General features: G+C 39.9%; 3 protein-coding genes across 4 annotated transcripts; 1 reads left to right on the top strand and 2 right to left on the bottom strand.

Annotated features, from left to right (window-relative positions):
- Positions 1 to 21: 21 nt before the first annotated feature.
- spag7 (sperm associated antigen 7) lies at positions 22 to 3,385 on the bottom strand. The gene is made up of 7 exons (XM_085175315.1): positions 3,227 to 3,385; positions 2,189 to 2,256; positions 1,993 to 2,081; positions 1,792 to 1,876; positions 1,617 to 1,706; positions 1,115 to 1,271; positions 22 to 1,027 (listed from the first exon to the last, which is right to left on the bottom strand). Exons 1-7 carry the CDS (start codon positions 3,309 to 3,311, stop codon positions 912 to 914), a joined length of 690 nt encoding a protein of 229 aa, XP_085031441.1. The 5' UTR covers positions 3,312 to 3,385; the 3' UTR covers positions 22 to 911.
- Positions 3,386 to 3,724: 339 nt separating this feature from the next.
- defbl2 (defensin, beta-like 2) lies at positions 3,725 to 5,286 on the top strand. The gene is made up of 3 exons (XM_085175317.1): positions 3,725 to 4,449; positions 4,722 to 4,833; positions 4,940 to 5,286. The coding sequence occupies exons 1-3, from the start codon at positions 4,272 to 4,274 to the stop codon at positions 4,959 to 4,961; spliced, it is 312 nt and encodes a 103-aa protein (XP_085031443.1). The 5' UTR covers positions 3,725 to 4,271; the 3' UTR covers positions 4,962 to 5,286.
- A 4,143-nt stretch (positions 5,287 to 9,429) lies between these two features.
- Positions 9,430 to 20,011, bottom strand: mepcea (methylphosphate capping enzyme a). 2 transcript variants are annotated; one of them, XM_085174396.1, is made up of 5 exons: positions 19,897 to 20,011; positions 17,248 to 19,199; positions 14,480 to 14,698; positions 14,225 to 14,348; positions 9,430 to 14,122 (listed from the first exon to the last, which is right to left on the bottom strand). In XM_085174396.1, exons 2-5 carry the CDS (start codon positions 19,090 to 19,092, stop codon positions 14,088 to 14,090), a joined length of 2,223 nt encoding a protein of 740 aa, XP_085030522.1. In that variant the 5' UTR covers positions 19,093 to 19,199; positions 19,897 to 20,011; the 3' UTR covers positions 9,430 to 14,087. The 2 variants fall into 2 exon arrangements, with proteins under 2 accessions (XP_085030522.1, XP_085030523.1); XM_085174397.1 differs by lacking the exon at positions 19,897 to 20,011 and adding an exon at positions 19,772 to 19,885.
- Positions 20,012 to 20,109: the final 98 nt, after the last annotated feature.

Genomic DNA, 20,109 nt, shown 5'->3' with positions numbered 1-20,109 from the left:
AGCAAACATACAAAGAACTAATAATTTTCTCCATTTATTAATACATGTGGGGATAAAACGATACAACCATGTTAAAAGAGACACTAAGATGCTGGCAACTCCTGCATGAATTCTTGTTTGTAACAAACAAAAGACATGAAATTGAAAAACAAACAAACAAACCAGAAAACAAAACTGAGAGCACAACATCCTAAGAAGAAGTCTGGTACTCCAACTCCTATTATGATGCCTTTTGTAAGCAATCACATGGCTTTTTAATAAAACATTTACACTGGAGTTAAAGAATACACAGTCAGTGCAGGTTTATAGAAAGATTTCTAAAAGAGGGTTTCCTTATGTGACAGACAAAAATGGTTTGCTTCCATCTTTACAATGTGACATACGTTTAGACTGAAAAGAAAAATTCAACAAAACAAACCAAAACCTTGTTAAAATATGAGATTACGGCTTTAAAAAAAAACTGTACTGGACATTTTGGACACTGTCAGTGCAGAGTTCAATTCTAACTACCTAAAAGCTGGATTTTTAAAGTTCATCCTGCGCAGCCGTGGTTAAATCTGCTAAAAATATTCTGCCGTTATGGTTTTATGCATCTGAACACTCAGACAACATGTTTATACTATACAGTTCACATGTGAGTGTGAGGCAAATGTTAAATGTGTTTAACAACCCAGCTCTCAGACACCAACACACCTGAAGATCCTCCACTGAGCAAGTTTTTATAATTTTAGCACAGTCTTGGTCACAAAGCATGAGAAAACACTTGCTTGTTGATACATAAATTAAACGTTTGTACATCTGAAGTACAGGATATTGCATTATAGGATGAATGAGACACACATAAACGCACTTACGTGCTCACACACGCACACGCAAACAGCAGACAGACAGACGGCAATAGTGCCGGAGACTCAAGAACTGCTGCCGTGCGCCCCCGTGTCGTCCTCGCGCTTCTGCCGTTTCTTTGCTCTGATTGCATTCATGGCTTCTTCTATGGAGCGAGTGTCCCTCTTGTTGGCCACCGGCACTGGGACAGAAAACAACCAACACAATGACCAAAGAGAATGACACAAAGCAAAGTGTTTCATTTCTGTAAGCCGGCCTCTACACTCACCACAGCCATAAGCCCTGTTGGCCTCAAGTGTATGTGCAGCATCTTTTGCAGCTGAAGTGCCAATCAGGTGACTGTACTTGTCTCTGTAGTTAGAGTTGGGGCATATTTGTGACTTTTCTGTCTGACTGGATGCTGCTTCTTCCAGTGCAGCCTGTTCCTGAAGTGACAAGAAAGGGCAACATGGTGAGAAATTCAAGGTAATCATCATCAAGCACCAAAGTGAAATGTGATCAAGAAGTTAATTTTTTTTTACTCAACTTAATTTCTTACCTAATTTATTACCTCAAAGCCATAAAGTGCCACCACTTTAACACAGAAGTAGCGTAAGTAGCAACTACCATTATCACTGTTCCAAACTTTGCATATGTATGGTAGTGTTTTTTGGAAGCTTCTTAGAAGGTACATTTGTTTAGTTTCTAAATATTTAAATTTAGGAATTATAACATTAGACAAGAAGAATATATACACACACATATTAAAAACAGAGGAGCACCAGTCTTACTTTTAGTCTGCGCCGCTGTTCTGCCAGTTTGGGGTCCCACTCTTCTCCCTTGCGATAGGCTTCCAGCTCCTCATCTGATGGAGCAAACTCCTGCCACAACAACATTTTCCCATCAGTCATGTAAAACTAAAAAGATTGTTTTCAGATCCAACACTGGATTTCAAAGCACTCGTACCTTCTTGAAAAGCATGACGTAACGGCTCTCTTCATCCTCCCCAAAAGAAAAAGACGTCAAACCAGCCACCTCTGCAACATCATGTCTGAGAGACAGGAAGAGATGAAATCTTAATAGTATCGACAAGTGGGGGAGAAATGTGTTTCAAGGCAGATAAAGGCTTATTTTACTTTTTAGTAACGAAAGAAAAATAGTATGTACAATATACTCCTTTCAATCTTCCCCATGGGATTGTATTTTCTTTTCTGTTGTGAACTGTCTTGGATGAAATCCGACACCTCTTTCTCCATCTGAATAAAAGATGCATGTGATAAATAGCAGGATTAATGAAGGGCGGTCAGAAAAGCTCTGCATCACAAATTCATTTTGTCTTAGATAAGACACTTGAAGGTCTCACCTTTTTCCTGAACTCTGCTTTCTTTCTTTTCTCCTCTTCTTCCATCTTCTTGAGCCTTGCTGCTTGCTCTGCAAAGAACAACAACTGATTTTTAATGTGTTTACTCAGGCATTTTAGTACTGAAAACTTTCAGAGTGCCCCACTGTTAAACACAGAACATCTAGTCCTACTGCAAAAACTGGTCGTTTTCCTTAATGAAGGATAGTAAAACAACAGGCTTCCTGTAATCCCAAAATCACCAGGCATCAGTGACTCAGATCCTATTATCTGTTGCATGTCTGTGATGTTTTATACAGATGCACACTCTCTATAGTTAATTAAAGACATTTGGTTGTTCCCATGTCCTCACTACAACTGAAAAGACATTTCTTTATTGTTTATTTGTACCAACACTCCACTCAGTGTTGCCAGTGTTTTGAGCCGGACTCTTGAAAGCATTAAGAGTGCATCTACACAAACAAATATCCCATTTTTACTGGAGCCATATGAAACTTAAGAGTTACTGCAGTTCTTAGTACATGGGCTTTTGTTATAGCTGCTGACTGTAACTGTAAGCTTTAAGCAGCCCACACAGTATTTATCAATTAAAGGGAACCAAGGTAGGAAGCACATTCCCAGACCTTAAGATTTTGATAAGATGTTGGGAGACAGAAAGGGTTAATGACCGGTTAATGACCGTGAATTCGAATACCTTGGGTTTTCAGGAAACTGCATTAGAAGCCGAGCATTGTGAAAGCTCAGAGGTAACTTAATCAGATGGCAAAGACGGACTGTTCTCGGCAGGTTTGCGTTTCAGCAGCTGCCCGTAGCTCAGACTTGTCTGCGACAGTCTGAAGCATGTTGTGTTGAGGCGGTGCTAACTCTTCAACCAGGTCAGCCGCCGTTTACTGAAAGCTGAACTGACCAATGGCAGCTCAAGAAATGCCTGGTTCGCCTCTTCTTTCAATTTTCACATACGTTTAAATCCCACGTCACGTTCATTTAAACGGATTCAGACTAGCTTGACGCTATTCGCTGTTTAGGCGATACAATATGTACCTCGTGCCTTTCGTCGGCTTTCCTGGTCGCCGACTGTAGGAGGTTTTTCCATCGAGTTTAGGATTGAACCGAGGAGGTCCGCCATCTTGAAATGATAGCGCAGACCTGTAAAGGCTGTTTTTAGCTGCAGCTATACAGGCTGCGCAGGCGCGGATGAACCGAGTCGTCTTCGCCGGGGCAAAAAATCCGCATTTCAATTACACAGCGCCACCTTCTACCAGAAGGTTGTACTGCACAACTGTAGTGAAATCGATTTAGACTTCTGTTTCTCTAAATCGCAATTACATTTATCAGACCAAAAACAGTAAGCGCGCTGAAATACATAAATTGCTCTGTGCTTCATCATGTTGCAGACAATCGTAATGCTGCTGGGCTTCTCATGCTCATGCTTTTTTTTACATTTTATTTTCAATTTGAAAAATTGTAGCCGAAGCCCATTTCTCATTTGATTGGCCCAGTTTCTAGGTTTATATGTGTATATAAATATTTGTTTTGTTTGTGTTGTTTGGGAGGGCCAAACATGCCAGCAAATAACTTTGCATGAGCAGTAGAGGGCATGCTGTCCAATTATATATATATATATGTCTCTGTTATTGTTTTGTTAACAATCATTCCCTGCGTCACTGGACCAGCATGTTTTGTGCAGTTTGGAGTTTCCCAGCATCAGCAGTAACACATGAACTACTGCCATATTCAGAGGTGGGGAGAGCAGTACGTGCACAGAGGCTTGAACGTGCAGCAGGACAGACAGAACTGTTCTGCTTACCTTCTGTAATACAAATATATTAGATAGTCCTTTACCTTTAAATGCTACATTTTCTTTTGAAAGAGTCCACTCTCGTCTAAATTAACTGCTCTGCCCTGCCATAGGGTCATATCCTATAAGAACTAGTTTGTGTTTTGCATATTGACAGACAGTTACAGGATGGTTCTTTTGAATAATAAACAAAAAGAAACTTCAAATTCTCAAGAGGCTGCAGCTGTTGATTATGCTGAGTGAACCGACAGTCCTGACCTTCAGCCCTCAGACTCTCATCACTCAGTGATGCTCTGCTATTGTGATTTGGACAGAGCACGCCGGACTCCTCCCCCGTGCTTCAACTGCTGTATAAATGCAGCACCAGCGCGTCAGCGGCAGTGTCTGAAAGCTCATTGGTACCCAAACATGAAGGGACTGGGCTTGGTTCTCCTCGTGCTTCTCCTGATGCTCGCAGCTGGGGAGGGTAAGGATTGAATGCATCCGCTTTGTCACAGTAAGAGACTGAAATGAAGCAAATCAAAGTGTCGCATATGCTCAAACTACACCGTAAGTGTACTGGGCCTGTTTGTGTTTGAACTGAGGAGAAGTAAGACATCATAAAACGATACAATGTCAGATACATTTTAGGTGCTGTAAATATCTGAAGGATTCGTTGCCACCATAGCTTATGGAAATGCCAGTAATCCAACATTCATCAGGGATGCTGGAATGTCATTTTTAAATAATTATCTACAGGAACTGATCCAGAAACGCAGTACTGGACTTGTGGGTATAGAGGACTCTGCAGACGGTTCTGCTATGCTCAAGAATACATTGTTGGTCATCACGGCTGCCCCCGAAGATACAGGTAGGCGTGGAACGATTGTTATAGTGCTTTTGCTAAAGGTACAAACCCACAAGAAATTATCTCTAATTGCAAGTTTAACTGAAGTTTTACTCATCTATTTTTCCAGGTGCTGTGCTATGAGATACTAGCAGCGCTCCACTTGCCTAATGCTGCCTGAAAGTTATCACATCATCAGTTCTGACATATTCAGTACAGGCAGCTGTGGTCATAGTAACGCTCCTGGATGAAACTATGACAACTTTACTGTCATTCGACCCCTCTTGGCCTCCCAGCATCCTGTGGGATCTGACAATGAGTGCTTTTGAAGTGGACTTTCTGTAGCTAGACAAAGCTCATTTGCAGCTCTTAGGTGTGTATCTGCCATGTACCTCGCACTCTTTACAACAGAACTGTGTGAGCTGTCACCTTTACCTCTCTGGTCTGCAGTGTTGACAATAAATGCATTAAAATAAATGTGCTGGTTTGGTTTGTTGATGCCATTAAGTTGGGATGCTCCCAGTCAGTCTAAACATAATTTACATCTGAAAATCGTTTAATATATACAATTAATTTCCATATTCCACCAATTACGCCAACTTGGCTTGACCTTGGGGAAATAAAAGCATAGAAAGCAGTCTGGGTTGAGTCTGGCATGCTGTCACCCCGGCCCTGTACTGACAGGAGACAATAATGGTCAAGTGACTGACCCAAATAGCTGTGATGGATGGAATAGAGCTTTTGTGAATGAAGTGTTATGTCTCTTGTCTGTGTTTATGTTATCTCACCATTCTGTCTGTCTGGACAACATTGTCTAGAACAGACAGACAATGTCAGGATCCACCAGTCACGACTGCAAAGCAAATTCATTGTCATGTTATCTGCCTCTCTCTGATCGTAAGGTCAGATGTTCTTGCTGATTGGCTCTGTGGTTTTCATTATCAATTTCATTTTACGAAAACGTTAAACTGTTATGTTTAAGCACTCACCACTAATCCACGGCAAAAAGGCTGCCATCATATATTTTGCAACACCGATATTTAGCAACCAGCTGATTCAAACATTAACTTATCCATATGGTCATGATGTAGAGTCAAATGAGCCACGATCCGAAGGTGGTCAATAACTGCTTTGGGGTTGTAGGTGTTAAAGGAATGGATGATATTTGTAAACATGAGCCACTGTATTGTGCCCTGCATTGTCATCTGGGGTGAACTATTCAGACAGCACAGCGTGATCAAACTACAAAAGGGAACCCACCCCCCAGCCAGACCTGTTTATACGTCCGTCTGTCTTCATAAAGCTGACAACAACAGCTTAAAACAGAAAGTTGGGTTTCACAATGGACTGCAGGGAGTATTGAGGTACTTTTAAAAACCTGACACTTGTTTTTTTTAAAAACAAAACAAAACAAAAAACTGACACTCATTAATCACGTGATAATGGTGATTAATGAAGGTGATTTCATGGTGATTTCAGCTCTGAAGAAATCAGAGCTGAAATCTGATTTTAACAATTCAAATTCCTGCAGTGTCTTTGAAGTTGAAATACATTTATTTTTAACAACATGAATATACACTCACTGGCAACTTTGTTGGATAGGCCTGTTCAACTGCTTGTTAATTAGCCAATCACATGGAAGCAACTAATTGCATCTAGGTATGCAGACATGGTCAAGAGAACCTGAGTGACTTTGAACATGGTATGGTTATTGGTGCCAGTCTTGGTTTGTTTTATTTAAGCATGCAGGTGCTGTTTCATTAATGATTAAAGTGAAATGAAGTTTAACCAATATGCAGTTAAGAAGAAACTCACAGAATTACTCAAAGAGTAGTCAGTGCGGGAATGCTGATCAGAGAGTGCGTGAACTAAATTGCAGCATTGCTAAAAATGAAGAATGAGAACACAGGACTCAATGGAGTCCTATGAAAGACTAATTACATCACATAATTCAGTAGCTTGTAGAAGCACCTTTAGCAGCAATAAGCTGAAGTAATAACTTGTTTTCTGCTGACTTTATCAGACGCTGACATCATTGTGAAAGAATTTTTGAGCCACTCCTCTTTAGAGCATAGCTTCAGTTCATTGAGGTTTGTTGGTATTTGTTAATGCAAAGCTCTCATTTCAGTTGGGTCGAGATCTGGACTTTTTTCAGCTGTTCTGTTGTAGTTTTGCTGCTATGCTTGGATGCATAGTCCTTGCAAAACAAGCCCACATCCTCACCCATCCACCACCGTGCTTGATAATTGCTATGAGGCTTCTGATATCCTATGTTTGTTTTTTTTGCCAAGCATTGCCTGGTGCGTTATGGCTAAACATCTGCACTTTGGTTTTATCTTGTGGTTGGTTGAGATGCAATTTTGCAAACCTAAGCCTCTGATGTCATGTTTTTCTGGAGGGAAAATGCTTTCCCCCAGCAACCCTTCCACACAAGCCATACTTGTTCAGTCTTTTTCTAATTGCCATGAACTTTAATATCCTGATGATATTGCTAATTGATGATCTCTTTAACTATTTCTTTCAGGTACATATGTTGGAAGAATGGTGTAAATCACATCATTTGTTTATTAATAACAACAAAACAAAAGAGCTTTTTACACAGGCACCGTAACAGGTCTTTCACTTTCTGGTCAGTCTGCAGAAGTCATTAATAGCTTGAAGTATTTGGGAACATATATTGATGACAAGTTTAACTCTGTGATTAATGTTGACTCAGTTTGCAAGAAAATAATCAAAGAATCACAGTTTCTTTATAGGATGTTAAGAGACTTTGGAGTTGGCCACAAAGTTTTAGAAAGAGTTTATGTCAGTTTGATTGAAAGCATCCTTAAAATCAATATTTCAGCCTGACTGTGGCAATTAAGAACAAACTGCTGGAAAACTTACTAGAGATGGCACCATACCACTTTTTTATGTCCGATACCAATACCAATATCATAAATTTGGATATCTGCCGATACCGATATGAATCTGATATAGTGTTTTTTTAATCAATAAAACTGTTTTTTTTATATCTTGCTGCATTTTGTATAAGTTCATACTCAAGTTTAAAAAAAACAACAACACTAAAGCTATTCTGTTATACCTGTATGCAAAAAATACACTGCACCCAAAATATTTCATAATTCAGCAATACTGATCAGCCTAATAAACTTAAACCTACTCCATCCTTCCTATTCTGGTATTTTAAAGAGTACTTAGCGTAAATATTAAGCATCCTAACTAATAGGGTTCCAACTCCCAGCAACAAAAAAAATAGGGAACCACCCCTCATGCTCCACCTCATGATGCTTAATCGACGTAATCAACCTAAATGAGAATAAGAAAGAAAAGTATGTCTTTGTGCCCCCTTTTCCCTGTTAATGCCCTAGCGGCCCCCCTGGCTAAACTTTGCTAGATCCGCCCCTGCACAGTTACCGGCTGTCAGCTACGTGGAAAAAGATCCTGGTGTAGAAAGTAATATTAAATAAATTCTAACAACAGCTTATCAAGCTTAAACGTGCTGCTGTTGTTTATCCGCTGGTTTCCTCTTTCTGGTGCAAAGTGGGCGATAAACAAACAAGAGAGACGGAGTTGCAACAGAAAAGCCAATCAGCTGATCATTAATCAGTTTCATGAATGAAGTAGCAACAGGAGAGGGAGAGAGAGAGAGAGAGAAGAGGCAGTCGCTCCATATATCGGTTGTTAAGCTTAACGTGGGAATGCTTTACAAACATTCAGAGATGAACTTACACACTTGCTTTGCTTCTCTCTGGGATAACTTTGTCGGAGATGAAATGCTGGTTTGTAGCAAGGCTCCAAATGCTCAACTAGACCGCTGACAGGCCTGGCAAGCCACAGCCGCTCTATCACGTGATGCATACTGCTCCTACGTGCTAAGGTTATGAGCCGAGTTACGCCATGCCACAAGTTTTGTGAGGTGCTTTCATGATATTTAATGGATCGGATTACATTTTTTATTTCTCTCCGATATCCGATCCAGTAATTTAGGCCAGTATCGGACCGATACCGATATGTAATATCGGATCGGTCCATCTCTAAATCTTACTGGTCTACAACAAATTTAATTGGATAAGCTGTATCATCGGGCTGTTTTGAGGAAAGCTTGGTCTATTGTTGCTGACCCTGAACACCCTCTTGATTCTGACTTTGAATTAATGCCCTCGGGACAACAGCAAGGATTCCTCTAGCTAACTAAAAAAGTGGTCAAAGGTGTTTTTATTCTTGTTGTATCAAAGTTTTGTGTGTGGGTATGTATGAATGTGTGTTGACGTGAAGTGATTTGATTGATTTGTTTATGGCTTGGCGGACCAAAGGCAATTTTCAATGAATGTAAATAATAAAGTTATTCTATTCCTAGTTTAACATGTCAACTGAGGCCTGTAGAGTCCTAGATGTAGCTCTTGGATGTACAGTCTGACCTTAGGATCCCACCTTAGAATTTGCTGGGATTTTCACAGAAAACAACAGCAGTGTGTTAACACACACACACCTTAAAGGTCAAGGCCAGCAAACCAATAACGTGTGTTATTATAGAGGTGCTCACACCTCCTGATGATCAATTAATCAAGTGCATCTGATTAGTAGCTCCTGGGTTTGAGTTTCACTCTTCTTTCCCCCCCCCCTTTCGGTCTTATTGGAAACAGTAAAAGCTTTGACCGTTTGTGTTTATGACTGTTATTTACTTCTCCAGCTACTCAAATACCATAGAAAATATTGTTTGGGAATGTATTTGATATCACAGCTATCATGACACTATTATACTTGTGGTTAGATAGCTCCAACATACTGCTAATAACATTTCTAGTGAATAGAAAGTGCACAACTTCCCTTTAACATGTTACTTTCTTCAATGCCACTAAGCCTTTAGAAAGGCTGTGAAGGCTGTTTCAGTGTAAGAAACCTTATGGGTAGACCACAACCAGTGTGAAAGTTTTGATGTTTAATCAAAGAAACTTTTGTAAAAAAGTAAACAGATGTGGAAAAAAAACCCCTCTCCATCTTTAATACCTCATAAGCAAATACTGAACCAACAAATCTGGAACAAAGTTTAATCCGTTAAAATGTTAAACACAGAAACATTCAGATATAGCTTGTTGTTCAGAGGCATGAAATGTAAAACATTCCCTGACAGAGGGGGTTATACTGATCAGTTTTTCCAGAAAACCGATTCTATGAAGGTTAAGGTACATGTAAAACATCAACTGCAAAAAAAAAAAAAGTACTAAACTACTTTCATTACCATGTTTCATATCAGTGCAAATTCAACATTTAGGTGAATTTTAGTGCCATAAAAAAAAAATTCATACCCCTTGAGGTAATACAATGTTGCAGTCAAAAATTATGCTTTGGCTATATATCAACTTTTACCTAGAATCTAACCTGGTGTATTTAGTTTTTAATTACACGCTGTAACTCCTAATGAATTAAAAGCAATAATTTACAGCTGGGTCAGAGATTTTTTAAATTTGTTGCTAATTTAAATTAATGAATTGCTCAAATCTTACAATGCTCAGATACATATGATGTAGACATTAATTAGCACCACAATTTTACTGCAGTTACAGCAAAAGACAGTGTAAGCATAGTGTTTGTTGCATCCACAAGTGGGTTTTGCAGAGGACGATTAATAGATCATCTGTAATAATGCATCTCACAAAACCAAGAACACATGTCAAGTCCACACATATGTCACTCATTGGGTTAAATGTGCATTAAAAAAAAGACTTTAATTCACAGTTTCACTTGTTTTTACTTTTTAAAGATCCTATTACATTTATTATTAAACTATTCTGGTTTTCTTTGCCCTAATACAGTGAAGATTTAATAAAGTATTCCAATTAAGAGGATTTTTGCCCACTAGAACAAAGTAAAAGGCAGTCTTTGTTTATAATCTTTATCTATAACCTGAATAAGAGATCTGAGCACTATAAGTTTTAAGCTAGTAAAACTGAACTTCTCTTATTCCGGATTTTTGGTATGATTTAATGTCATTAACCAACCAGAAGAAGGAATTAATACAAATTGTGCAAAACCTCAAGGGGATTCTGAAATTTTATACAGCACTGTATATGACAACATGTAATTTCATACTTCCAGCAAAGACATGCTTTCACTTGGATACCTGGACGTACAAGTCAGGCATACTGGGTTAAAATCTGTAAGACACCACTGCTAAGACGGTAAGGTGCAATATTAAATAGGTGGCAAAGCACAACCTAGGCATATAACAATTTGTTTTTCTACTAAAATGCTGATTGCCAGAAGGAAAACAGCTGTTGATAATGCATAAAGCAAAATGCCCTTGAAAGTACAGCAGTGGGCCCGAGAGTCCGATTGTCTTAGCACAGGAGAAAGGTGTGATCTGGTGTTCTGTCTGATACGCCAACTGAGCTTGAGGCTAAATTGTGCAGAAATTCACAATGTATTCTGCTTGCTCAATTTATACTTTGACAACTTTTTCTGGAGAATTTGTTGGGAGAAAGAAAAATAGTAAACTTTCTATTATGAAGAACCTTAAACGTCTACAACATGGCAAATGAAGTGAAATGAGAGAGTGCACCGACACAAACGATCTTTTCAAACAATTTATAAAAAAAGAAAAAAGAAATGAAAAAACAAACAACTTGCCTAACAATAAATGTGCCTGCCAGGGCAGAACAATGCAAAATAAAAATTTGAACTTTGCAACGTACATACTTTTTTGTAAATACAAAGCTACCGGTCTTTTTTTTCCCCAGACAAAAGGCAAAAAAAAAAAAAAAAAAAAAGAGAACTGTGACTTACTTGTAAATTGGCAGCAAACATTATAAAAGAACAAAAGAAAACCATAAAACACTGTATAAACGACTCAGGCCATTATGAACAAAATCTGCAAACTTATTTACATTGATCACTTAAAACAGAAACATATCGTCCATCATCGCCTGCCCTATCGCACCCGTAACGGAACCAGCCACATGAAAGGAAGATTTTCTGTGCCAGCCTCTTCCAACGAAAGGTTGCAGATGGGTGGTGCTCAGTGGAAACCAATTAAAAAAGCAAACACAAGGAATACCTGTACCTGCAGTGTTTCCCACACCTAGTCATTACTTGGGCAGGTCAATGAAGTATATTTGAGGACTCTTTTTAGCAATTATTTATTTTTTCCACCCACTCAAGAGATCACCAGCTTTTAATAGTCTAAATTAATCGTCAACAGTCTAATTTTAAAAGCCAAGTTACAAGTAAACTAGCTAGCCGCTGCCTTCTTGTATTTCCCTTCCATCTGACTTGATAGCCAAGTCTCTGTTTTAATGTCCTTTCATATCATTCAGCTGCTTGAGCCTCTCAGGCTCCATCAACACTGTCTAGGTGGGGATGAGGAAAGTAGTCATTGTTCTCCAGATATCCACTGCAAGCTAGCAAGGACCAGTGGCGGTCAAAGGCTCATTTATAAGACAATGGATTCACTGGAGATGGTCTGGTATTTATTTGTCCGGAGATGCTTAGTCAGTTAAAATATTTACTGAGAAGCACATTGACAAAATGTGTGTGGCTTCTTTTGAACACTGCCACCCGACACCCATCCCCAACACCATCACAAACAGAACCCAGATCTCTGGGAAACACTGAACAGGCCCTATTGGTCAAAGATTAAAAGCAGTGAGGGTGTGATCTGCCCCAACAGAATGACAGGAAAAAAAAAAAAAAAAAAAAATACAGAAAAAAATGGAAGTTCGTCAAAACAAAAAGCATAGTCATACTGAAATTTGGTTTAAAAAAAACAACAACAAAATAAAAACAATATTAAAGCAACAATTCATTTTCCAGTATTTTTTTTTTGTTTATGCTTACATATATGGAATAACTAGAAATCAACACGGGGCTCAAGAGACTACTGGATGAGCATGAGAACAGACCCACAAAATAGAATGTCTCTGATTTATACAGGACTGATGACACCACAGGGCCTCAAATCGCCTTTGCCTCAATTTTACGCTCAGTTGTATCAGTCAGCACCTCATGAAGGACACTGGAGACAGCAGATAAGGTATGGCTATGGCTTAACTGTTTAAGAAAAAAAATATAAGAAAAAAAGATGGCTGCCTGCTACAGATCTACTTAAAATAGTCCTTGTGGGCTGAATAATAACATGGATGTCACACCATCTCAGTTCAAATTTAACTGGATGCTATTTTGGCCGTTTAGCAAACCTTTCCCCACTGTGCCTCATATTTCTATTTATTCAGACACCCCACTTTCCACTTGTTAAGGTCTTTGTGTGATGTAGGTGCTTTTTCTGATGTCGTATTCAAAATATGAAGAAATTTTGAGCACTATTTAACATGTATGAAAGCTAATTCAGCAAAATTCAGCTAATTAAAAAAAAAAAAAAAAAAAAAAGGCAAAGAACAAGGTGCGCATTAGGTTTGGAAGATGGGACAAACACATAGGCCATTAGTGTTAAACTGTCTCAGTGACTGACCGTGTGTAACTGTTTTAATCATCATAAACAAATGTGCGCCTATATGGTTGCCGCAAGAGCATTCAAGGGTTTAAACATATATTTAACAGGTAAGGCAGGATTTCTAAGTCTTCAGTAGTTACAGTAGGGGGGCTACATTCACAAGTATTGTGCGCAGTGTCTTGCACAGCATAAAACACTTTACTTTTCAAAAGATTTAATATCATCTCTTCAATGGCATTGTATGCATTATAGTGCAGCTTTGCTTACGCAACATACAGTTGATGAATATAACATCTATCACCTGTTAAAAATGGTGATTGCGACCAATTGGATAAGACTTCCCATCGTCCAATCCTAATATGTAAAAGATATAGAAATATGGTGGCACAGAATAACTTCCTGAAAGTAAATATATGGCCCAAGATATTCCAACCCAAGTTATGGCCATGGATCAAACTGGGGGCATCAATACCACTAGAAGTAGTCCATGGAAATCTGAGCAGATGAACACCTCTTCCACACTCAGGCCAAACTAGGAGTTTTGTTCCAGGTTACCCATGGAGTCCTATCCGAGTTTACTCCACACTTTTAATAATTTCTAGTCACAGAGGACTTTAACATCTTTCTCTTTGACAGTCTGCATCCTTAAAAAAATGTCATTCCACTTTTGGTCCCATTTTCCTTTCTGTTATTCATCTTCAGCATCAAACGCCGGAGTAACGGTTTCAAGGTTTCAGATTGTCCCTTGTGGTCCAGTGTAGATGGCTGGCTTGAATGTATGATGGTGGTTTAGGCTACTCACATTCAATGATGTTCAAGGCAGGCGCAGTCATTTGTGGAATACATAGATTGGCCTCTGAAAACCTGTCAGGATGATAAATAAATAAAGATGAACATGGCAGCAAACTACAATGCTGGATACAATCTGGAGAATATATCTGCTGTGACAAATCATTGTGTAGTTACCTCTTACTGAACACTTGGGGGGCCCGATGTATTCAAAACTGGTGAAGCCCACTTCAGTTGTAAGATATGACAAAAACAGGTCAGGTTTGAGACGGATGCTGTGATAATTCCTGCTAATATTATCCTGTCAGGCAAGGGGAAAAAGGGAACATTTGTTATATTTCAGCCAATCAACCAGGTTTTTTAAATGACCGATTTATATTCAGACAGCCTTCCAGCAATACAAACATCAACCATGTCATCTCAGGTTCTTACAGTTAGCTTCTTTCTCCTTACGTAGGACTCCCAGGGCTGTGGCTCCAGGATGAAAAGGCCCCCATGACGGAGATGTCTGTAGACCCTCTTAAAGAGCCGCTTGAGGCCACTGTCTCCCCAGTTCAGGTGGACCCATTTAGTGACGCTCAAACACAGAATCACATCATATTCTGGCCGCTGTGTCAAAAGAAGATTATCGCTCTCCAGTACATAATTAGCCTAAAGGAGAGAAGAGATGAGGTGAGAAAAATAGGCCCTTCTTGTGCAATTCAATTTCATGGATCCAATACAGACTTCTTTTGAAGCTGGTCACTGCTGAGAAATTGGAAACTGATTAACCTCCCAAACTAGAATCTCAATCTCACATTTCTACCTGTTGAGTTTTGGTCAAAAATCAAAAACTGTATATAAAAGATGGAAACAGCCACCATGACATCATTCATTTATAAAGTCCTGATCTGGGGGCTCGAACATGGCTATTTGCTCAGTGCTATCTTTGATATTTTACTTATTTATTTTAGATCGGTAGCCCTGAAAAAGCAGTAGATCTGACTGAGGAAATGGGGAACAGCATTATGGGAATAGTGACCCTTGGTGCGTCACAGACAAGCCAAAATCTAAAGTGCTTAGTACACTGTTAATGCCGTAAAATAAACCTACTGCCCACATTTGAGAACATTCTTAAAAAAAATAAATTCTCTCAAAGATGAAGCTTAATTTTTTTAATATTTAAATGTTCTGATTAGTAACTCTGGTATAAAGTAATGCACCTCCACTGGCAGAAATTGTAAATGGCCTGCATTTGTATAGCGCTTTACTCAGTCCCTAAGGACCCCAAAGAGCTTTACACTACATTCAGTCATTCACACACACACATTCACACACTGGCAATGGCAAGCTACATTGCATTACAGAAAGTAGTAGTAGTGCTAATCTTCAACCAGCATTAAAAGATAAAAGTAGAAGAACACATTAATAACCTGACATCCTGATAAAACTGATAAAATCTTTTTACATTGTAAGCCACATGCACCCCACTTTGATCTTAAGTGGGCTGGACTAGTAACACTCCCTCCTACTGGTAATGTAAAGATATTTAAAATCCCAGCAATATCTTAATATAAGAAAAAGAAACACACTTTTAACAACACATCTCAGTTTTTCTACACAATAAGAAGAAACATTGCTGTGGTAAATTAAAGAAATATGTTAGCATAAATAAATAAATGTAAAATTACAGAAAAAAAAAAGTTCTGATAGCTCACTGCTCAGACTGTCCTTCAATTACAACACCTTTTCTGTCTTTTATATTTTTTTAATTGTTAATCTACAACGTCATTATTTTGGTGTGCTATCAATATCCAATTCCATTATCACAGAAGAGGCAGTTATCAATTTCATTTGGAAACTATGTATTTTTCCCCTTTTCCATTCAACAAATACATATAAAAGGACTGCAGAGTGCAAAAGCAAGTATGGCTTAAACACAGTTGATTTCAGACACTTTAATGGAACTTATAATATTTATTATATCACAATATTATATTGCTCTTTGCCGTTTTTACCTATTAGTTCAAAATCACCAGTTACCTAAAACTCAGGGAGCCTATAGTTTGACTGACACACACACACACACACAAAAAACAAAGTAATAATGCAAGATTAACATATAACAAAAAATATATAAAATGTTTTTTCTTGATTTTTACTACTTTCAACACTGTAGAGACATACTGAAGTCATCAGATATATGAAGCAAAATATATGGAATTATGTAGCAAAAAAAAAAAAAAAAGATAAATTCCTCAAATTCCTCAAAGTAGCCTCCCTTTGCTTTGTTGACAGCACTGCAAACCCTTGGCCTTCTCTCAGTGAGCTTCATGATGTAGTCACGTGAAATGGTTTTCACTTCACAGGTGTGCCTTGTCAGGATTACTTGTGGAATTTCGTTCCTTCTTAATGGGGTTGGGACCATCATTGGGGTTGTGCATTAGCTTCATGAAGCTCATCGAGGGAATTCCAAGAGTGTGCAAATCAGTAATCAAAGCAAAGTGTGGCTATTTTGAAGAATCTAAAACATAAAACATGTTTTGAGTTATTTCACATTATTTGTTTACAACATAATTCCATACGAGTTAATTTATAGTTTTGATGGCTTCAGTTAGAATCCGCAAAGTAAAGAGTCATGAAAATAAAGCAAAACCATTAAATGAGAAGGTGTGTCCAAACTTTTAACTCGTAGTGTACATTGGTTTTTTTTGTTTTTTTCCCCTCCTAGTTAGTTCATTTACTCTGTTTTTTGGGAAGCATTTTACAACGCTGGTTTTGATAAGTGCTATGCAAATAAATTTTACAACCAATTACTGTATGGATTTATAATAATACCTTTTAATATTTAGCCATAGCTCAACTAATGTGACAAAAAAGGAAAAGCAGCCACTGACATGATTAAATGCAAAGGTCAGTTTTTTGTTTTTGTTTTTTTAGATATAATACTATATAACTGTTTTATAGTGGGGAATAAAAAGAAAAGGTCACAGTGAGAGGAAGTGTGTGCACAACAAATCAGTCCTCATAATGCACACACCTTTTTGTGCATTTTTACACATTTTATTCAGTTACCCTAGCATTACGTTATAAAGCAGGACACACACAGTGTCTATTTTTTTTTTTTAAATTTGCCATCTAGGTTCAAAATATGCAGCAACACAGAAATCTGAGCCATATTCCCAAAAGGGAAAAAAATAAATAAAAAAATCCTCTCTTACCTTGATGAAGGACACATTTGAAGGGAACTCCCCAGGCTGCACCGTGGATGTTTGTGTTAGCGGGGGTGCAGCAATGGGACCCCTGGAGATCCGTAGGGATACAGGAAAAGAGCAGCTCTCAGAGTGATCAGCGGGGGGTGAATCACAGTCTTCTTGCTCCATTTCCTCTGTTTTGCTGCCCTCCCTCTGGGTCTCCATCTCATCCGTGTGACACGACTCATTGTCATTTCCATCATCTGCAGGGCCACTTTCTGCTTTCACTGGTTTCCCATTTTCGTCCCTGCTCTCAGCTTTGTTGTGCTCTTTTTCTGTGCCCGTGTGACTCGCGTTTCCATTTGTCTCCTCCTGTTTACTAGTCTTTTTGCCCTGCATTGCTCGCCTGGCCTCTTGGGTCTGCAGCTCAGACAGATAATGTCTTATGTTTTTACGAGCTGCATGTATCAGACCACTGTCAATGTCAAGGCCCAATATGCGGGTGGGTCTTAGCATTTTGGCAATATAGAGCGTTACATGGCCTGAGTTGCACCCCAAATCCAGTACTTCTTTACCTCTAAACCACTCGGGACGAAGCAGACGTAAACGAGGGTCTTCACTGCACCCCGGGTTGCGGTATCCATAATACTTGTTGTAATTCCCATACTGGAACTTCTTGTGCTGTTCCTTTGTATGAGAGTGGGGCTGCTGGTGCTGGCGTATTCCAGGGCCTATTTTGGAACCAGATTTTGGCGTGTGAAAGGAATTTCTTGCTCCCCCTGCACCAAAATGCCTGTCTCCAGGTCCCGACTTGCCAATCGGAGTAGAATGGGTGACAGGGGGCTCCATTTTGCCCGAGTTGCGCCTTCGCTTGCGTCTACTTGTGTGCTGGTACGGTGCCCCTGAAGTGGAATCCTCCATGGATGCAGGTGGCATTTCCTCCTTGCAGCTTGCTGAGCTGCAATCTGTGTGCTCGTGGGACTCTGCCATGACACTAGAAACACTACCGGATTCGTTGTTGGATTCTAGTGCAGAACATGAGGCTAAGGTACCTTGAAGAGGTACAGAAGGACCTGTTTTAACTTCACTTTTTCCTGATTCTGAGAGGTTCATTTGTGTGGCTGAAATCCCAATACCGCCACCACTCCCACCTCCACCACCTCCTCCACTCCCACCTCCACCACCTCCTCCTCCCCCATGGTGCCTGTTGCGGTGTCTCTTCCTTCCTCCACTCTTGAAGGGAGAAGCCAAAAAGCTGCTGTCAGCTATCCCACTGTTCAGGTTCAGTGGATCTGTGATGTCCCTGGGGATGAGTATCTCCACAGGGTCTCGACTTTTTGCTGGCAGCGGAGAGGATTTGGGAGTCTCTGCATTCAGTGCCTTGTTGACCTCCTCATCCAGCAGGCTGTTGAGATTCAGTGGGTCAAAAATGTTCCCACCCAAGAGGAAGTTGGTGGGCAGGACAGAATCGCTCTCAGAGTTGGCCCTTCTTCTCCGTTTGCCAGATGAAGGATGCTTGAAACTAGAATTTGCAGTGTAGCGCCGCTTTGTTAGCTTTGTTTGTTGTTGCTGCTGTTGCTGTTGTTGTTTGGAATGATGAAAGCTATTTCTGCGATTGATGCTATTCTCGTTCCCTCTGGCTCTCTGTCCAGCATTGTCTGCGAGGGTGAGCGCATCAGTTGTGCTGGTGTGTTTTGGCGAGGCAGCAGTGCCCAGAAGAGGGCAAGCAGCTGCAAAGTCAGGGGTAGCTGCAGTTCCCTCCATCATCACAGACACACCACCGTAACCTCCAGGACAATCCGTGAGCTGCAGAGATGACGTCGAGCTAGGCTGTGGACTGCCCATTTTTGCAGTATCCTCATCAACAGACATCTCTTCTGATTTTCAGAGCTGATGAAGACATAGAAAGTTTTTTGTTGTTGTTGTTTTTTTGTTTTGTTTTGTTTTCTTTTGGGGGGGGGGGGAGTAATTTTCTGAGCCTGAAAAACGAAAGAAACAAAGAAGTTACAGGAAGGAAAACTCATGTCATAAACTTAACATTCTTTTAGATATGGTGAACAAAATTGCTTTAAACCTGGTGCCTCCTCATTGTTGTGATTACACACACACACACACACACACACCTGTTAAGTAAAGTAACATAAGTTGGCTAATATTACAACAAAAATATGCTCAAGGCATCCTGGGATGTCCAGGCACTTGCACATCCAAGGGCCCCTGTATCTGTATTTATACCTATGAGGTGGGAGTTAAAAAATAACCCTTTACATTCCACTGTGATTTCCTAATAACGATACACGAAATTCATCTTTTTAGATACAGAGAATCTCTTGGCCCACACCCTTATCACATCTGTATTGTGGTATCTGAAGCGTGTCTGCACAGGGGTTGCTGATCTGAAAAGTTTAGGAGTCCCCGTCTGGCACTGTTACCCAGTTAGCAAGCTAGCTCTTAGCTTCTCTATCGCGGGCCAAGAAGATTGAAACGTCGAGTAAACGTTACGATCTACTCCGGCCAGAAAGCGCTACCAGACAAGCACCAAAGTACCCACCTCGATATGCTGCTGCCCGAACCCCACTAAAATCGTGAGTCACACTCACGAAAGTGATATCATTTAACAGATGGCCACGCGTAGTCAACAGGGTAGCAACCACCATCAAAATATAACAGTCTCACCTCGCAGCTCGCGACTCTCCCCGCCTCCGGCCGGACTGTCACTACCCCGCACTCTCTCCGCTTGAGCTAACGTTAGCGCAGCTAGCACAAGTGTCCCTACAGCGACACAACAGTGCTAAGCTACGCAAACAAGCGAGCAGGCAAGGCACAGGTATCCTGCACTGGCCTGTAGGCAGCAAAGGCTCCGGTGGCCACGAAACTGTCTTATCGACT

Source organism: Neolamprologus multifasciatus, chromosome 10 (genome assembly GCF_963576455.1).
Source record: "Neolamprologus multifasciatus chromosome 10, fNeoMul1.2, whole genome shotgun sequence".
In the NCBI taxonomy this organism is placed as follows: domain Eukaryota; kingdom Metazoa; phylum Chordata; class Actinopteri; order Cichliformes; family Cichlidae; genus Neolamprologus; species Neolamprologus multifasciatus.
This window is presented reverse-complemented; position numbering and strand designations above follow the sequence as displayed.

What these genes read in the sequence shown, in the direction of transcription:
- spag7 (XM_085175315.1), bottom strand. Translation starts at nt 3,311, where the DNA reads ATGGCGGACCTCCTCGGTTCAATCCTAAACTCGATGGAAAAACCTCCT. An exon ending in AACAGCGGCGCAGACTAAAA is followed by an intron (nt 1,272 to 1,616) that starts GTAAGACTGGTG and finishes TTGTCACTTCAG; the next exon opens with GAACAGGCTGCACTGGAAGA. An exon ending in CAACAGGGCTTATGGCTGTG is followed by an intron (nt 1,028 to 1,114) that starts GTGAGTGTAGAG and finishes TTTCTGTCCCAG; the next exon opens with TGCCGGTGGCCAACAAGAGG.
- defbl2 (XM_085175317.1), top strand. Translation starts at nt 4,272, where the DNA reads ATGCTCTGCTATTGTGATTTGGACAGAGCACGCCGGACTCCTCCCCCG. An exon ending in GATGCTCGCAGCTGGGGAGG is followed by an intron (nt 4,450 to 4,721) that starts GTAAGGATTGAA and finishes AATTATCTACAG; the next exon opens with GAACTGATCCAGAAACGCAG. An exon ending in GGCTGCCCCCGAAGATACAG is followed by an intron (nt 4,834 to 4,939) that starts GTAGGCGTGGAA and finishes CTATTTTTCCAG; the next exon opens with GTGCTGTGCTATGAGATACT.
- mepcea (XM_085174396.1), bottom strand. Translation starts at nt 19,092, where the DNA reads ATGTCTGTTGATGAGGATACTGCAAAAATGGGCAGTCCACAGCCTAGC. An exon ending in CAAATGTGTCCTTCATCAAG is followed by an intron (nt 14,699 to 17,247) that starts GTAAGAGAGGAT and finishes TCTCTCCTTTAG; the next exon opens with GCTAATTATGTACTGGAGAG. An exon ending in CCCCAAGTGTTCAGTAAGAG is followed by an intron (nt 14,123 to 14,224) that starts GTAACTACACAA and finishes TCATCCTGACAG; the next exon opens with GTTTTCAGAGGCCAATCTAT.